The 17,460-nt window shown below is 39.4% G+C and overlaps 1 protein-coding gene across 5 annotated transcripts in view; it reads left to right on the top strand.

Annotated features, from left to right (window-relative positions):
- RBBP5 (RB binding protein 5, histone lysine methyltransferase complex subunit) overlaps positions 1-17,460 on the top strand; it is a 40,398-nt gene that overhangs the window by 15,166 nt on the left and 7,772 nt on the right. For 3 of the 5 annotated variants that reach the window (XM_070384559.1, XM_070384560.1, XM_070384558.1), the window contains exons 2-13: positions 372-397; positions 1,210-1,382; positions 7,637-7,777; positions 9,008-9,170; positions 10,300-10,409; positions 11,502-11,621; positions 11,709-11,862; positions 11,958-12,029; positions 12,961-13,078; positions 14,281-14,350; positions 14,722-14,951; positions 16,365-16,556. In XM_070384559.1, the coding sequence (XP_070240660.1) occupies positions 372-397; positions 1,210-1,382; positions 7,637-7,777; positions 9,008-9,170; positions 10,300-10,409; positions 11,502-11,621; positions 11,709-11,862; positions 11,958-12,029; positions 12,961-13,078; positions 14,281-14,350; positions 14,722-14,951; positions 16,365-16,556 (1,569 nt within the window). The remainder of the gene's footprint in view (positions 1-371; positions 398-1,209; positions 1,383-7,636; positions 7,778-9,007; positions 9,171-10,299; positions 10,410-11,501; positions 11,622-11,708; positions 11,863-11,957; positions 12,030-12,960; positions 13,079-14,280; positions 14,351-14,721; positions 14,952-16,364; positions 16,557-17,460) is intronic. The other 2 variants (XM_070384562.1, XM_070384561.1) reach the window with 1 other exon arrangement.

Here is a 17,460-nt window from a genome sequence, read left to right as displayed (position 1 = left end):
ACATTAAAAACATTTTAATGAAAAATAACTATTTGCAAAAGAAAAAATATTCAGTGAGAAGAGAGGTATTGTTTTGCATTTTTACAAACCTGTTTAATGTTTGCCCAAATAGAAGTTGGCTGGATTCTGTATTCATAGTGTTTCACAGCTTGAATAGCATCAGTAGAACTTATTTGTAAACTTAAGAGATAATGAGAGTAAAGTCAAGTGCCATGTTGGTATGATAATGAAAGTCAGTGTGACCTCATGGAGTCCCTGCACAAGCCCCAGTTCCCACCCGCACTTTGCAGGCCACTCTGTACACAGCGCGCTGGAGGATTCCTGGTATGTTGCACATGTTCCATCAACTCTCTTTCTTTGTTTTGTTGCAGAGTCCTTTGGGCAGAATTATCCAGAGGTAAGAGTGTAATATTGTGATTTTAGAAACATGGTAACTCGCTAGCTTTTATGTTTGAGTAGAGTGAAAACTACATTTTCATCTTTTTTTCTTTGATAATAGAAGCATTAAGTGTGATAATCTTTTGCTATAAAAATAACTAAAATTTAATTTTGAACCGGGTGAAAAGTAGACAGTCCATATTGGTTGGAAATCTCAATGTTGTAAATCTTATAGTTCATTTCCCTTTAAATTTAAAAAGACTTTGATTAAAGCATTTTTCACAAACCATACTATCACCTGTATGAAAATGTGTTTTTTTGTGTATTTTTATAGTTTTGATTAGTGTTTTTACATAATAATATGTATACTGTAAGTGTGCTTTACTTTTTAAAATGTAGAAATATTTTGTAATACTTGGAGTGTTTACATGGCTTGATTTTAATATAAATTTATTTGATTTTCCTAGGGGTTTTGTTTTATTAATAGATTATCTTTCTTGGAATAAATTTCAAGAACTATGATTGCTTGATCAATAAGATGACTCTTAGTGAATCCTGGTTTATTTTGCCTAATTGCCTTGTTGAGAATTTGTATAAAGTTGCAGTAGTAATATAAAGGATTGGTCACATCTGTTTGTAAAAATTCTCTTTTAGTTTTTATAAATATTTCTCTATTTTGGTTTAATAAATAAAAGAACACACATAGATTATTTTGGTGTGTATCATAGTTTAAATTCAAAAGAAGTATCATAGATGTTAGAGAAACTTTAAAGAAATGATTTGGATCTCTGGGTATTACTGTCTGTTTCTCACCTTCATTTCAATTTTTAGGAAGCTGATGGAACTTTGGATTGTATCAGCATGGCCCTGACTTGCACCTTTAACAGGTGGGGCACGCTGCTTGCAGTCGGCTGCAATGACGGTCGAATCGTCATCTGGGATTTCTTGACGAGAGGCATTGCTAAAATAATTAGTGCACACATTCATCCGGTCTGTTCTTTATGGTAAGGCGTTTTAAAGTTTAATGTATTAAATGTGAATTAAGTTGATGAATTGTAACTGTATAATTGCCAGTCTAACTAGATAAATTTTAGTATTTAAAGTTCTGAGTCTTTGGCCATTAGTAACATAATTTCTCATAGCTTGTAGAAAGGTTGGCTCATGCTGATGTTGAACACTTGTGGGGAGAAATTCATTGCAATATGGATCAGTGTCAGGCTCTGTCTGAGAATCCCGCAGTACTGAAATGAGACATTTGCAGATTGCAGCAGATTGCAGGTCTTATTTGTGATACTGACCTTTTCATTAGAATAAAGAAATCTTGGTTAGGAGGGAAGCTTGAAAGTTCAGGTGTCCAGCCTTGTCCTGTTCCTAAATTACAGCAGTTGTAGTGATCACAAACATGCCTGTTCCTTCATTGAATTGTAGTTATTAAGGCTTTTTATCAAAAATATTGACCTGAAATCTGATATCAAATAAATTCCCTTTGATTTTATTCTTACTCTCAGGGACTGTTTCTTTCCGAACATTTTATTTTGGGGCAACACTTCTTTTAAATGAGCTTGGGATCAAAAACCCCTTATCCGGTCTAGATTTATTAAGCTAACATACTTCCTTTGGCCTAAATATAAGCAGCTGTGGTATTATAAAGCACTTGTTTGCGAGGAGGCCTGAATCCCAGTCTAGGATTGGCCACTAATGAACCAGCAGCTTTGGCCAGAACTTTTCTCTAAAATGTAAAATGAGAGAACTGGCCTATATAATTTCTTAGGCCCTTTCTAGTTCTTTTGCATTTTATTTCTTTTTTATTATTATGCTTTTGCAATAAAGATTTAAGTAGATACATACATTTTTATTAGCTTTATTAAGATATGTATAGTTCACATGTTGTAACATCCACCCAACTAAAGTGCACATTTCACTTTTTTATATTTTCAGAGTTGTGCAGCTATCATCACAATCTAATTTTAGAAGTGCTGCCACTTAAATTATTCATATTTTTATTATAAAATAATAATATTTAGAAAATTAAAGAAAATACAAATGCAATAAAAGGAGAAAGACTATCTTCCATAGTCTTACCACATAGATATAACTACTATAAATATTTTGATTTGTTACTATATATTTTTTAAAAGCAAAGTTTGTGTGCCGTGTTTTATATTTTGCTTTTTTCCTCGTTAACACCAGACATTTTCCTGCTTGTGTAGCCTTTAAAAACTTTTTTTAATGGCTATGTATCTTCTGGTAGATGAACCATAATTTGCTTGATTATTTTTTGTTTCTCTGCTATGTAGTGTTTAGTCAGTCTCTTTGCACATAAAAGTTTTTCTCTCATACAATCATTTCTTCAGCAAACATTGAACATGAATTATGTGCCAGATATTGTTTTAAGCATTTAGGGTAAAAGTTAGGGTTTGGGGGAGACAAAAACAAGTACTAAAGGTTTGTAGGTCCTACATAAGAACTACATTTGAAATTTAGTGGAGGCAAAGGTGCAAAGGAGGAAATCATGAATTGTATTGGAGAAGAATAGCGGTCAGAAAAAGTTTCAAAGATAGGGTGATTTCTAACCTCAGACTTGTAAGATGAGTGGGTGTTTCCCAGTTGTATCCCAGGCAGCTCTGCAGAGACAAAAGCAGGTCAGCTTGGTACAAGTATGGGAACAGGAGGAACCGCAGCGGTTCAGATTCGCTGGACTGTGCTGTGGACGATGTGGTAGGGCAGCAGCCGAGGTAAACCGCGCTCCGAGGAGCACGGTGGGTGCTGCCCTGTACACTGAAGTCTCATCCGGGTGGTACTGTGCGGCCGTTAAAGCTCTGTAGGAAGACACTGAAGTCTCATCCGGGTGGTACCGTGCGGCCGTTAAAGCTCTGTGGGAAGAAAGGTGACACGCTCGCCTTTCGTTTTAGAAGGCCTCTAGAGCAGCGTGTGGGGAAGAGGACGGCAAATGAGGACAGGAGTGCAGAGGTCTGGGTTAGAGAGGGTGAGGACGGATGCGATAGGAGAGCAGCTGGATGGTGCAGATGTGAGAGACGGTGGAAATTAGAGGGCATAGGCGTTGATTAGGTAAGGGGTGTGAGTGAAGTAGAGAAGTTGCGATGACGGCCCTTAGGTCTCCCACTTGGATGAAGATGTTAATGTAAGATCTGAGGGAGATGCAGTGAATCGCAGTGTGTGTCTCCTGCTGTGCGTTGTTGCACGCAGCTGTTTTGTGAGTATCTGCCCTGGCATATGGTAGGGGTGTGGACACGTGGACCTTGGCTGCCACTTTACTGCCGTGTTCCCAGCTTCTAGCATTATACCTGGTGTACAGTAGACACGTGCACACTTGTTTGGTGAGTGGGGTATCTTAATGAAGAGTTTTTGTCACAGAACTTGATTATTAAGAACTTTAAAACATGCAAACAATATATGAGTATATAGAGTAAAAAATGAGAGCCCCTTGTTTACTCCTTGAGGTATCCCCAGGCAAGAATACTGGAGTGGGTCGCCATGCTCTCCTCCAGGGCATCTTCCCAACCCAGGAATTGAACCCAGGTTTCCCACATTGCAGGCAGATTCTTTGCCATCTGAGCCACCAGGGAAGCCCAAATTAGAGAATGAAATATATCTTTTATCTGTAAGATCTATCTGTATCTCTCACATATATAAAAATATACATACACAAGTAAATGTGTATTTTTTTTAAATGGAAACATTGTTTTATAGCTTCGTCTTCCACTTAATATATGGGAGATGTTTTTCTGTATTGATATATATGTGTGTGTGTGTACATAGGTATAGTATTACTTGGTATGTGTGCATTGTAACTGTTCCTGATTTTTGTTAAATATATTTATACGTGAGAGTTAAGGTCAGTAATTACACACATTTTGCATTTTTCTTTGATCCAGCCTCACTTAGAGTATGACTTTATGTATTAATTGTTGTATAATATTTGTACATATTAAGGACTAAGAACATTTCACCAAGAGGAGTTTCGGATAGGTATAATAGTTGTCTTCAGCTATTACAGAACTGACATATGCCACACAGAAATTGACCTAAGGAGAAGCAGCAGGACTCGTAGATAGTGAGTGGAATTTATGGGGAAACAAATGTTAGCTTAGAATAGAGAAGAGCTCCCAAGCAGAGTGCCCGTGGATGGGGTGGACTGCCCAGGGAAGAACTTACCAGTGGGACTGGCCCTTCTTGGGCTTGCTGTCTCTTCTTACAGTTGCTGCAGAAGATATTCAAGCACTGGATGGGGGCCACGGGATAGGTAGAAAAAGTGATATTTAAGACTCCAAGACCTGTCTGTCTTTTGGAAAGAAACAGTATTATCAGATGTGAGAATGTACGAGAATCCCTCGTTCTTGAACTTACGGAATTTGGAACTGAAGAATGTATTGTTAATTCCCTCTACTATAACAGAAACACAAGCCTGCTGTAAAACAAAAAGTTACTCAGGTGCGGAGGGTCTAAAGGAACAGTGGAGTCACAGCTACGTTCTGCCGCGTCGTGAGAGGCCCTGCAGTGCTAGGAGGGCTGCAGAAGGCCCTCGTTTCTCCCTCCCAGTTCCCCAGCTTCTCCCATTCCCAGTACTTCCGTTCTTTTGGCTGGTTTCTCTTGATATTTGTCTTAACATTTCTAAAGTACTTACACATATTCTTCTTAGTTTAATTTCAAGAACTTACTCGTGACTTCTTACTACAGTGTATGTGAGTCTTGGCTCACCCTCTTACCCTCTCTTTACCCACTGAAATTGGGTGGACCATTGACCTCTTTGTTATCAACCCTCAAGTTACAGTGTTTGTAGGCACCTTCCTTTTTCGGTTGGCATTCCCAGAAAGGTCCTCTTGTGGACTGGGAGTGTTCCAGAGGTGGTGGGAGACGCGCCTGAGTCCTTTGTGTGCAGACGTGAGCTCAGCCCCGCCACACGCACTTCCTCAGCTCACGCCTGCCTTTCTCTGCGTTGAGTGTCAAGTCTGGGAATACATTTATCTTGTCTCTGATATAAATAATGGTTTTTGAGCACAGTAAGTGCTAAGAGTTTTATGTGCATTAATTTTAATTCTCTCGTCTGCAGATACTGTTATTATTTCCATTTTATAAATGAGAAAGTTGAAGTTCAGAAAGATTATATAACTTGCCCAAGACCACACAGCTAGAAGGTCATAATGTCTAGGCTTGAGTATAAATCTGACTTGAGCCTGTGTTCTTAACCATGGAACTGTGTTACCTCCTGTAAGTTCCTAAGTAGCAAATCCTATTCATTGCAAAATTTGAATTAAGACTCATTTAGGGTTTCTTTTTCTGTTTGTTTGTTCTTTGTTTCTATTTTCTTTCTTTTTTTTTTTTTTTTGGCTTTCTGTAGGTTACTGAACTATTTTTAGAGTTTCATCTTGACTTATCTATATTACTTTTGAGTTTATTTCTTTGTCTAGCTTGTATAGCTTTTTAATGGTTGCTAGATATTACATAATATGTACATAACTTATCACAGTCTACTCACGTTGACGTTTCCCTAGTTTAAGAGCAGCATAGAAACTTTACCTCTCTTTCCCTTCCTTGTTTATAATATAATTGTCTTAAACATTTCCTCTATGTATATTGATATCTACCTAAGACAGCGTTAGGATATTTGTTTCAAACATCAGACCTTGAGAAAAAGTATTTAATTTTTTAAACACTTTTCATTATTCTTTCTTCCTGATGTTCTAAGATTCCTTCTTTCCTGATGATCTGAGATTTCTTCTTTGCTTAGAGAACCTCCATGAGCCATTCTTTTAGGGTAGGTCTGCCGGTGACAGAGGTCTTGATTTACCTCTTGGTTTCTGAAGGTTGCTGTCTGGATGTAGAATTGGGGACGGCAAGTCTTTTCTTCTAGCACTTGACAACATGTCACTTCCTTTGGGTCTCCATGGTTTCTGATGCAAAATTTGCTGTCATGTAAATTGTTGTTCCTCACAAATAAGATGTCATTCCTCTTGCTGCTTTCAAGGTCTGTTTTCTTTGCCATTAGTTTTCAGAAATTTGTGTCTTGGAGTGGATTTCTTTGAATTCATCTTCTTTGAGGTTTGCTTAGCTTCTTGAATCTGTATGTTTTATATCTTTTGTCAAATTTGAAAAAATTTCGTCATTATTTCTTCAAATACTTTTAAGCCTTACTCTCTTTATTTTCTCCTTAGAACTCTGATGCCATGGATATTAGATATTAGATCTTTTGTTATAGTCCCACAGGTCCCAGAGGCTCAGTTCATTTTTTTCATGGCATTTTTTTCTGTTTTGTTAAGATTGGGAATTTTATATTCTGTCTTCCAGTTTACTGATTCTTTCCTCTTTTCCACTGGCTGCTGAACCCGTCTTTTGAATTTTTTTTTTTTAATTTCAGTTTTTGTATTTTTCAGTTCTGAGATTCCCATTTGGTCATCTTCTGTTTCTTTGCTGAGATTTCTTTTTCCCCCATTTGTTCCAAGCATGTTTGTAATTGCATGATGAAGCATTTTAATGATGGCTGCATTGAAATGTTTGTTAGGTTCGAATACCTGTGTTATCTCTATGGCAGTGTCTGTTGGTTGTCCTCTGACTCTCTGGGAGGGCGTGTGCTCAGTGTGTGTGCCCATTGACGCTGCTCGGTTGCTGACATCTCCATCACCTGGCCCAGGACATATGAGGCAAAGAGAAAACCTAAGGATCTCACGGCTGTGTTGTTCCTCAGATCCTACCGTACCCAGCCAGTCTGGCTCTTCTTTACCTTTGTTTTCTGTATAATGTCCAGGATGTTTAACTATACTTAGCAGGAGGAATTAATTTCTTTCTTAATTCTTTTAAATAACAGATACCTATCTCTATTGTTTAGCTTATACTATGATGGTGCTACTGTAGGGCCAAATTCAGAAAATTCAACTACTCCTTCTTCTGCCTTCAAGGGGAAGAAAACTTGCTTTTGTTAAATCAGCACTTAAGGGCCTGCTGATTTTTACACTCTTCTAAAATGTTTGAGTCTCCTTTTTCACTGAGCCATCTAAATTGTTATCTTGAACTGTTAAGAGCTTCTGTTGCTAGATATGAAGATATCTTGTCATGAAAACATTTATTGCTTAGTGTTAGGAAAGCTTATAGATTTGAGTATATGTTTAAAAAACGAAGAAGAAGAAACATTGGTGACCCATACAGTTAGGGCGATAAGTGTGACTCATGCATTTTTATCTGTAAGGTGATATGGTATTTTTAACTTAGAATATGTGCTAAGTTACCCTTTTTTCCTTCTCAGCTGGAGTCGAGATGGTCATAAGCTCGTGAGCGCGTCCACTGATAACATAGTGTCACAGTGGGATGTCCTGTCAGGCGACTGCGACCAGAGGTTTCGATTCCCTTCACCCATCTTAAAAGTCCAGTATCATCCGCGAGATCAGTATGTTTAATTTGAGCTATTCTTTCCTGGGGTGGGTCTGATTCTGTCTAAATTATCTCTAAGCTCATGGTAATTTCAGTTTAAGGTGTTAGGAGGCAAAAGCACACATCTCTTGAAACCTCTTCTACATGAATGAATTTCTCTGTCTTGGTTGGTTCTGAATAGATTTCAAAGATACTGTTGTGGTAGTTTACAATTAAAAACTGGCCTATAATAATTAAAACTTTGAAATGGGCAAAGATAGAAATAAGTATAATAACTGTTCTTGACCTGGGGTTTTCCCCCAATTATTTGAATTTCTTTGGTACCGGAAATAGTTCATTATGAAAACTACATTTAAGGAACTTCCCTGGAAATCCAGTGGCTAGTACTGTGTCCCTCCCAATGCCAGGGGTCCTGGGTTCGGGAAGCTGGATCCCACATGCAGCAGCTAAGACCTAGCACAGCCAAATAAATAAAATATTTTTAAAAATTATATTTATGTAGCTGCTGCTGCTGCTGCTAAGTCACTTTAGTTGTGTCCGACTCTGTGCAACCCCATAGACAGCAGCCTACCAGGCTCTGCCATCCCTGGGATTCTCCAGGCAAGAACACTGGAGTGGGTTGCCATTGCCTTCTCCAGTGCATGAAAGTGAAGTCACTCACTTGTGTCCGACTCTTCGCGACCCCATGGACTGAAGCCTACCAGGCCCCTCTGTCCGTGGGATTTTCCAGGCATGAGTACTGGAGTGGGGTGCCATCGCCTTCTCCTGTTTATATAGAGTTACCCACCATTCAGTTACTGAGATACAACTATTTTCATTTCTCTAGGTTCTCTTTTAGTTAAGTTCTCATTAAGTTTAAAGCTTATTATATAGTGCTTCATAGCTCACAAAGCACTTACTAGCTCACAAAGCATTTGTCTGTGTTAGCTGTACACAAATATGTATTTTTACATAGTTTTAACTGATGTTTTGCTTTTTCATTTTCATGCATATTTTACCAGTTTGCTACATCTTCATATTTATTTTTAATGATTACATTTTGTTTTGTCAAGGTAGGATCCCATAACTTTACTCAGTCATTTCCCTATTATTAGAAATTTAGAGTTTAGTCTTTTTCAACTATTTTAAATATCCTTGGGCTGGATAGGTTGATGAGGGTAGTGGATAGGAATTAGGGAAAAAGGGCAGAGAGTCAGCTTTCTGATACCATAGCAACTGCCAATGTGCTATTCATATTTTTAAACAGGAACAAGGTTCTCGTGTGTCCCATGAAATCTGCTCCTGTCATGTTGACCCTTTCAGATTCCAAACATGTCGTTCTGCCCGTAGACGATGACTCCGATTTGAACGTGGTTGCATCTTTTGATAGGCGAGGAGAATATATCTATACAGGAAATGCAAAAGGCAAGGTAAGCCTGGAAGCTTAGGAGCTGGTGAAATAAGTAAGCATCAGTCATCCTGCATGTTGGCTCATTTCGTGTTTACTTGTTCTCTTTTCTTTGAAATTTCTTCTATCCCTGGACTGAGTGTGCTTCCTGCCTGTGGCAAATACAGCCTGTTCTGACATGCCTTAATAATTTCTGTTCTTTGGATTTAGAGTGGTCAGAGAGTATTCGATCTAGAAGAGGATGGAGGGCCTTTACTGGGTGCTAGCAATAAAGGGCCATTACTAAATTATAAAATTTAAAAATCATCAATGGAATATTGCTAACAAGATGTCTGATATCTTGGTCTGAAAATATTGTATAATTTAGGCCACTTTAATCTGTTTTGTGTAGTAAGAAGTTAGGTTAAAAAAAGAGGTTAAGTAAGTTTTAGGATCCTTTTCAAACTTTTTAGAGTTTGAGTTCCATTGCATTTTTTTTTTTTTTTTTTTGACTGGGTCATATCAGTTAGTATGGCTACTTAAGAGAGTGGCAGTGTTGTGGGTATTTTTGTGGTAAAATGCACTTACAGCGTACTGTCTTAACCATTCTTAAGCGTGCAGCTCAGTAGTATAAAGTACATCGATATTGTGCAGTCATCACCGTCATTTATCTCCAGAGCTCTTTTCATCTCACACTTACCTTGTACTTATTAAATGACTTGCTGTTCCTTACTCCCTTTCAGCCCCTGGAAACCATCATTCTCCTTTCTGTTTCTATGAAGTTGGAACTCATCCAGTATTTTTTGTGTGTGACTGGCTTATTTCACTTAGCATAATGTCCTTAAAGATTCATTCATGTTGTAGCACATGTCTTCAAAATTTCTTTCCTTTTCATATCCAAGTAATATTCCATTGTATGTATATGTCACATTCTGTTTATCTGTTGATGGATACTTGGGTTGCTTCCACTTTCTGTCTCTTGTGGATAATGTTAAACATTGTCTTTTAAACATAGGTTAAGACATTGTCTTTAATTGAAGGGGTAAAAGCAAGTTGAATAGAGACACTTAGGTTTTCACCCAGTCTTTGCCCAGTTTTAAAAACAGAACCCGTATCTAATTACTGTAAATTATCAGAATATTTACTTACTTTTTTTCTCTGTTAAACTTTAGATTTTGGTCCTAAAAACCGATTCTCAGGATCTTGTTGCTTCCTTCAGAGTAACAACTGGAACAAGCAATACCACAGCCATTAAGTCAATAGAGTTTGCCCGGAAGGGGAGGTGAGTACCCGGAAGGGGAGGTGAGTGCCCGGAAGGGGAGGTGAATGCGGCCTGTCTCTTTAGAGACAGTCTTAAAAGTGAGCAGAACGCAAAATACATTGAGAGTCATAGTTTTTGTGTGTATTATACTTAAACTTTTTAAGAGTTTATTTAAAAAATATTTGTAGAAACGGTTACTGTCTGGTTCTTAAGTTTGTAAAATTTACTGCATTGAGCCAGCAGACACATCTTACCGGAGTTTCACAGGCAGTTGCTTTACAGAAAAGATGTCTGAGTGGTCTGTGCTTAGAACCAAAATGCCTGGCACATGGTAAGCACTGGGCAGAGATGAACTATTTATTATATTGTAATCAGAATTGATACCGCAGAATTCACATAGTAATTGAATATGCAGTTTACTTACGTGAAACTTATTTATCCTCTTACTTTCAGATGTTTTCCTAGTAAGTTTGGTTACCCAACTAGAAGTAGATATCAACAGAAACAAGAAGAAAATAGGTTGTCAATAAGAAATTGTCAGTAAGAGAAGTGATGGTCACTTTAGTTTGTATAGAAATCACTGTTCACACTTAGAAGACATTCATGTTCAATTTCTCTTGAATTCAGAAAAAGTGAAGTCTGTAAGAAAGTGGTAAAATAAGTTGTATTTTAGACAGGTTTCCAACACTCCCAATGTTAAAAATTTGGGCAATCCAAATGATATATTAACTCATTAAGAAGAATGTATTGTACTGTCACTAAAATAAGCCAGAGGAATGAAGTGTTTATATATATGTAACTGTAAGCTTGTAAATTTGGGAAACTGGTTTCAATATATAGGTTTTGGATTTTAGTCAAATACTGGTACATACAGGGTTCAGGGATTACACAGGAAGTACTGATATAAAGCATTTTCTCACTTCACATTATATTTTAGCTTGAAAGGTGACAAGTAGATATATAAGTAGTCTGGTCCATTATTTTAGATTTTTACTCATTCTCTTCCTTATTTGTTAGTTGTCTTGTGGTATTCTTAGTAACTGGTAGTCATGGAAAGTGTTAACAGGAACAGATTTCTGACCTCTGGTGTTGATATTTTTATCGTTTCTGTAGTTGCTTTTTAATTAACACAGCGGATCGAATAATCAGAGTTTATGACGGTAGAGAAATCTTAACCTGTGGAAGAGATGGAGAGCCTGAACCTATGCAGAAATTGCAGGACTTGGTGAATAGGTACGTGCCATAACCCGGATGAATGTGTGCTCATTCATTACCTGGGGTCCGGTTCTGGTTCTCCTTGGGTACTTTCTTTGTCCTTAGGACCCCGTGGAAGAAATGCTGTTTCTCTGGGGATGGGGAGTACATAGTGGCAGGGTCAGCCCGGCAGCATGCCCTGTACATCTGGGAGAAGAGCATTGGCAACCTGGTAAAGATTCTCCATGGGACCAGAGGAGAGCTCCTCCTGGATGTAGCTGTAAGTAGGATGAGAGGTTGCTGCTGTTACTTACGTAACACAGAAAACTGGATTCACTCTTAGAACTGACTTTTCTTTGCTTCTTTAAAATTTAGTGGCATCCTGTTCGACCCATCATAGCGTCCATTTCTAGTGGAGTGGTATCTATCTGGGCACAAAATCAAGTAGTAAGTACTTTTCTAGTTATGCTTTGAAACTAGATACTCTTTCTGTATCACTGACCCTTGCAAATAGTAAGACAGAAGTTCCTTTATTGACTTTCTTTTCCACAGATTCTTCTAACCTGATCACGTGGTTCTCTGCATCTAGTTTTGCTTTACGAGGAGGGTCTTGGTCCAAAGCCAGTTTACTAGCTCTGCTTTCAGGGGGAAAGTCTAGGGTACTTCCTGGTATATTTTTCTGTTGCTTATTGAGATAGAGCTTTCTTGTGCTTTTCCTATTTTCAGCTCAGTTAGATTCTGTTTTGCATTTGGTTTTATTTTGAAAATTTTAATTATATTTTTAATCCATGTAGTCATAAGAAAACTTAACATTTTACCTCAGAATTACATCTTAAAAAGATTAAGGACGTGCCTGGTGGTCCAGTGATTAAGAATCCACCTGCTAGTGCAGGGGCCACTGGTTCGATCCCTGGTCCAGGAAGATCCCCCACGCTGTGGGACAGCTAAGCCCCTGTGCCACAACTCTGAGCCCGAGCTCTAGAGCCAGTGCTCCGCAACAGGAGAAGCCAGTACGTTGAGAAGGCCATGCACAGCGGTGAAGAGTAGCCCCACTTGCCACAACTAGAGAAAGCCCATGTGCTGCAGTGAGGATCCAGCACAGCCAAATAAAGAAGTAAAATCATTTTTTAAATCCTTAAAATGTTTTAAAGAAGACAATTGTTCATGAAAGAATTGCAGTTAATAATATGGCATGTTTAAGATAGGAAATGTCTTAAGATAGTAAAACCTATAGATATCTAATTTTTATTATCTGCAAAATTTGGTCTCAGAATTTTGAGTCTCTTATGCCCAAGCCTTTCATTTATGTCATTAATGTCTAGATTACAGACTGTTGCTTTCTCCTATGGTTAAGTAGTGTATTTTGTTTGTGGCATAGGAAAACTGGAGTGCATTTGCGCCAGACTTCAAAGAATTGGATGAAAATGTAGAATATGAAGAAAGGGAATCAGAGTTTGATATTGAAGATGAAGATAAGAGTGAGCCTGAACAGACAGGTAATATTTCTCAATTGCAGATAGTATTTCCCAAAGGAAAAATGATTGTTTTAACTCAGTACTCATTGTTAATTTGTGCTGAAAATTCATTTCAGCACTTAGTCTAATTTTTTTCCTCTAAGCTTGCACTTTTAATAGAATCTTTATTTGTAAGGCATTGACTCAGAGCTTATATGGGCATTACTAGGGCTTGAGCAGCTCTCTAATGAGGATTTGCATACAGCACCTAGCAAAGCCACCCACACATGCTGGGTGCTGAGCTGCTGTTGGGTATTGTCATTCCTTTGTCAGTAACAGGAGGTAAATAGCATGGACTCGAGTCAGACTGCCTTAGACAGAATACTTATTCTTTAAACCTGAACTTCCTTATCTGTAAAAACTCTGCCTTTTAGGGTTGTGGGAAATAAATGAAACAGTTCGTGTAGAGGGCTCATAGTAGTGGCTAGGTTATAATGAGCATTCAGATGTTCTCTTCTAATAGATCATGATCGTTGTTATTTCCATCTCTTGGCTTCTGAACTTCTAAATAGGAAACACCTTGAGAATAAATACCTCACTTTATAGCCCCCTAGTGTATAAGCACAGGGCACAGGGCTTTGCGTCTGGCGGGGTTTGTGTGTATGAATGCGTAATGTGCCCTGCTGGCACTGTCACTGACTGCTGGGCTTCTTGATGGTGCCAGGAATCAAGGAATTGGCGTTGAGGTTAGTTCTCTCCATCCTGAAGGTGCTGGTCCTCACTTCTGTGACATAAGATATCTTGTATGCTTCAGGAATCTTAGGAAGACTGTCGGGACTATAGGATATTTTGGACTGTATTGGTGTTATTGGATTGTGTTGCATGGAAAGCTTCTCAAACTTGTGCATAAGTTGTTTCTTCTTCCCATCTCCTTGGCACATGGCACATGCCTTTATTGTAGCACTCACGTTGTGGAACTGAAATTATCCGTTTCTGTGTCTCCCCAGTTAGACTACTGGGGCTTTTACAAAAAAACTGTTCCCAACTTTCTGGGGCAGTGCTGTATCCCCAGTGTCTAGCATATGGTGGAAGTTCAGCACGAATTTGCCAGACGACTAAGTTAAATGTGTGCCTGATTTTCCTCCTTTGTTTCTCCTGGATTTCAGTTTATGAACATCCTAAGCTGCATGTAAGCAGCAGTCTTCCACTTCTTCTCACAGCCCTACTGTGTTTCTGCCCTGCAGGGGCTGACGCCGCAGAGGACGAGGAAGTAGATGTCACCAGCGTGGACCCTATCGCGGCCTTCTGTAGCAGGTGAGCTGGAGGCCAGGCCTCAGGGTGCGCCTCCTCGTCAGTCTCTGGGTGTGCTGCTCAGTCCCCACTGTTCCTCAGTCCCGTCTGCCTTTAGGCTCAAAGAGTTAACTCCTGTGATGTGCAAGAGGTCCCTTCCATTCTCCCTTGATAGAAAATCTTAAGGAAGTGAAGTAATTAACTTTATGCCATTTATTTTTACTACTCATTTTATCATATTGTCTGATTTTCTTTTATCCATCTTGGCTTTTGTGAAATTTTAGGTCCGTACCTGTTGCTTATGGTTAGATGATTCTGCCCTAGAGGAAGGGTTCATGGTTTAAGCAACTTTCTCCTCTTTTTTCCTATCCCTTTTCTGATCCTGTTCCAAATAGTGATGAAGAACTGGAAGATTCAAAGGCTCTATTATATTTACCCATTGCCCCTGAGGTAGAAGACCCAGAAGAAAATCCTTATGGCCCCCCACCGGATGCAGTCCAAACCTCCCTGATGGACGAAGGGGCTAGCTCAGAGAAGAAGAGGCAGTCTTCAGCAGACGGGTCCCAGCCACCTAAGAAGAAACCCAAAACAACCAATATTGAACTGCAAGGAGTACCAAATGATGGTAAGGGCCGCATTTCCTCTCTCTCACCTGATAGACCCACTCTTCAGCACAACCTGTAATATCCTTTCTGGCTGATATTCCCTTAAAGGAAGTTTTCCATGAGTCTTTTTTGTAGTGTTTTACAGCTTTGTAACAATTTTATCTGCTTTCACTTCTCTTTTAAAATGGGGGAGATTCTGCCCTCAGTACTTTTCCTACGATAACACGCTTTAAGTCTTCTGATGTCTGGATCAGTTTGTTTAAGTACCAGGCTTCCTCTACCTCTCCTCCCACATTCTCATTAGGTGATAAAGTATAATACTGGTCAGATCTGGACAGTCTTAATTCTAGAAGCCTTGTTAGTCACATGGTAGAGCCTGGATTCTTACCCTGGTCTGCTGAGTTCCAGAGCCCATTCACTTTCTGCTTTCACGTGCCAGTGTGCGCATGTGCACTCCTGTTCTGACTTGTGCGATAAAGTATCATTGGGTCTTTGATCTCCCTTTTCTATTTAGAGCTGCTGTCAGTCAGTTCAATCGCTCAGTCGTGTCCGACTCTTTGTGACCCCATGAATCACAGCATGCCAGGCCTCCCTGTCCATCACCAACTCCCGGAGTTCACCCAAACTCATGTGCGTTGAGTCGGCGATGCCATCCGGCCATCTCATCCTCTGTCGTCCCCTTCTCCTCCTGCCCCCAATCCCTCCCAGCATCAGAGTCTTTTCCAATGAGTCAACTCTTTGCATGAGGTGGCCAAAGTATTGGAGTTTCAGCTTTAGCATCATTCCTTCCAATGAACACCCAGGACTGATCTCCTTCGGAATGGACTGGTTGGATCTCCTTACAGTCCAAGGGACTCTCAAGAGTCTTCTGCAACACCACAGTTCAAAAGCGGCACTCAGCTTTCTTCACAGTCTAACTCTCACATCCATACATGACCACTGGAAAAACCATATCCTTGACTAGATGGACCTTTGTTGGCAAAGTAATGTCTCTGGTTTTCAATATGCTATCTAGGCTGGTCATAACTTTTTTCCAAGGAGTAAGCATCTTTTAATTTCATGGCTGCAGTCACCATCTGCAGTGATTTTGGAGCCCCAAAAAATAAAGTCTGACACTGTTTCCCCATCTATTTCCCATGAAATGATGGGACCGGATGCCATGATCTTAGTTTTCTGAATGTTGAGCTTTAAGAGAGCTGCTATAGCTTGGTGTGAACCATATAGGCTATGTGTGCCTTTTGCCCAAGCAACTATTTCTCATGTAATGGCTGCTCTTTTGTAGTATTACAATTAATAAACAAAAACAAACTTTTCTTCTTGTGTTAGTGGACTTGGGACACAAGCAAAACTCTTTGCTCATGGGTAGGCGGCATGCATGTGCTTGCTTGGGGTGACGTGTGGATTCCTTTCCAAGCCTATCTGTCCTTTTACAGAAGTCCATCCACTACTGGGTGTGAAGGGGGATGGCAAATCCAAGAAGAAGCAAGCAGGCCGGCCTAAAGGATCAAAAGGTAAAGAGAAAGATTCTCCATTTAAACCGAAACTCTACAAAGGGGACAGAGGTTTACCTCTGGAAGGATCAGCGAAGGGTAAAGTGCAGGCGGAGCTCAGCCAGCCCTTGACAGGTAAGGACACATTGGGAGCACTGTCTGGCTTTCTTCGTGGCCTTGCTTTGTACAGCCCCTGACTCCGTTTAACTGCAACATTTTTTTCCTTCCTTCCCTCCTTTTCCCCAGTGGCAGATAATTCTCTGAGTTTTAAGCTGCTCCCAAGGGCAGCTCAACCAGATTTGGCTTCATTCAGTGGCTGTTAACCTTGGGTCCATAACTAGGTTTCAGGGATCTGCATTCCCTTGGTCTTTTTTTTCCCCCCTCAAAAATTCTTTTTAACAGCATTAACTACCTGCTACACTTGAATAATTTCTAAATGTTGATGCCTGGTCTAGCTGTCTCTTAATCCCAAAGTCCTACTGTGCCTAACTACTTCCCAACCAGATTTGGCTTAATTCAGTGGCTCTTAACCTTGGGTCTGCAACTATATTTCAGGGGCTCTCCATTCCCTTGATCTTATGTGCAAAACTTTGTGTGAATATTTTTGTGGGGGAGATGCTTATACATTTCACAGGATTCCTGTAAGAATCTATGACCCCCAAAAGGGTAAGAACCCCTCGTTTAATTAATATTTTCATCTATATTTGCCTCTGTGTTTTTTGTTTTGTCTCAAAGATCCAGGCAGATAACCAAAAATATGAGCTTCTTTATACAGCTCCTGACTGTTTAACTGTATCATCTTTTTTCTCTCTCTTCAAATTGTTCAAATCCCAGAGGTGGTGTTTTTCTCTCTCTCACTATTCTAGAAACAATGATGGAGTTGTTAGTAGTACTGTCATGTTAAGGAAGAAGATGAGGTTTATTTTATTTTATTTTTTTAAAACAACACAAGAGATTATCCAAAAGACAAACTTTGTAGCTTCTTAATACCTAAGCTTCTTGATACTTAGTGAGTTTTCCCAGTTTTCTAGGTTTGAGG

The sequence above is a fragment of the Bos mutus genome, chromosome 16 (genome assembly GCF_027580195.1).
Source record: "Bos mutus isolate GX-2022 chromosome 16, NWIPB_WYAK_1.1, whole genome shotgun sequence".
NCBI lineage: Eukaryota > Metazoa > Chordata > Mammalia > Artiodactyla > Bovidae > Bos > Bos mutus.
The sequence above is the reverse complement of the archived record's forward strand: the minus strand, read 5'-3'. Positions and strand labels throughout refer to the sequence as shown.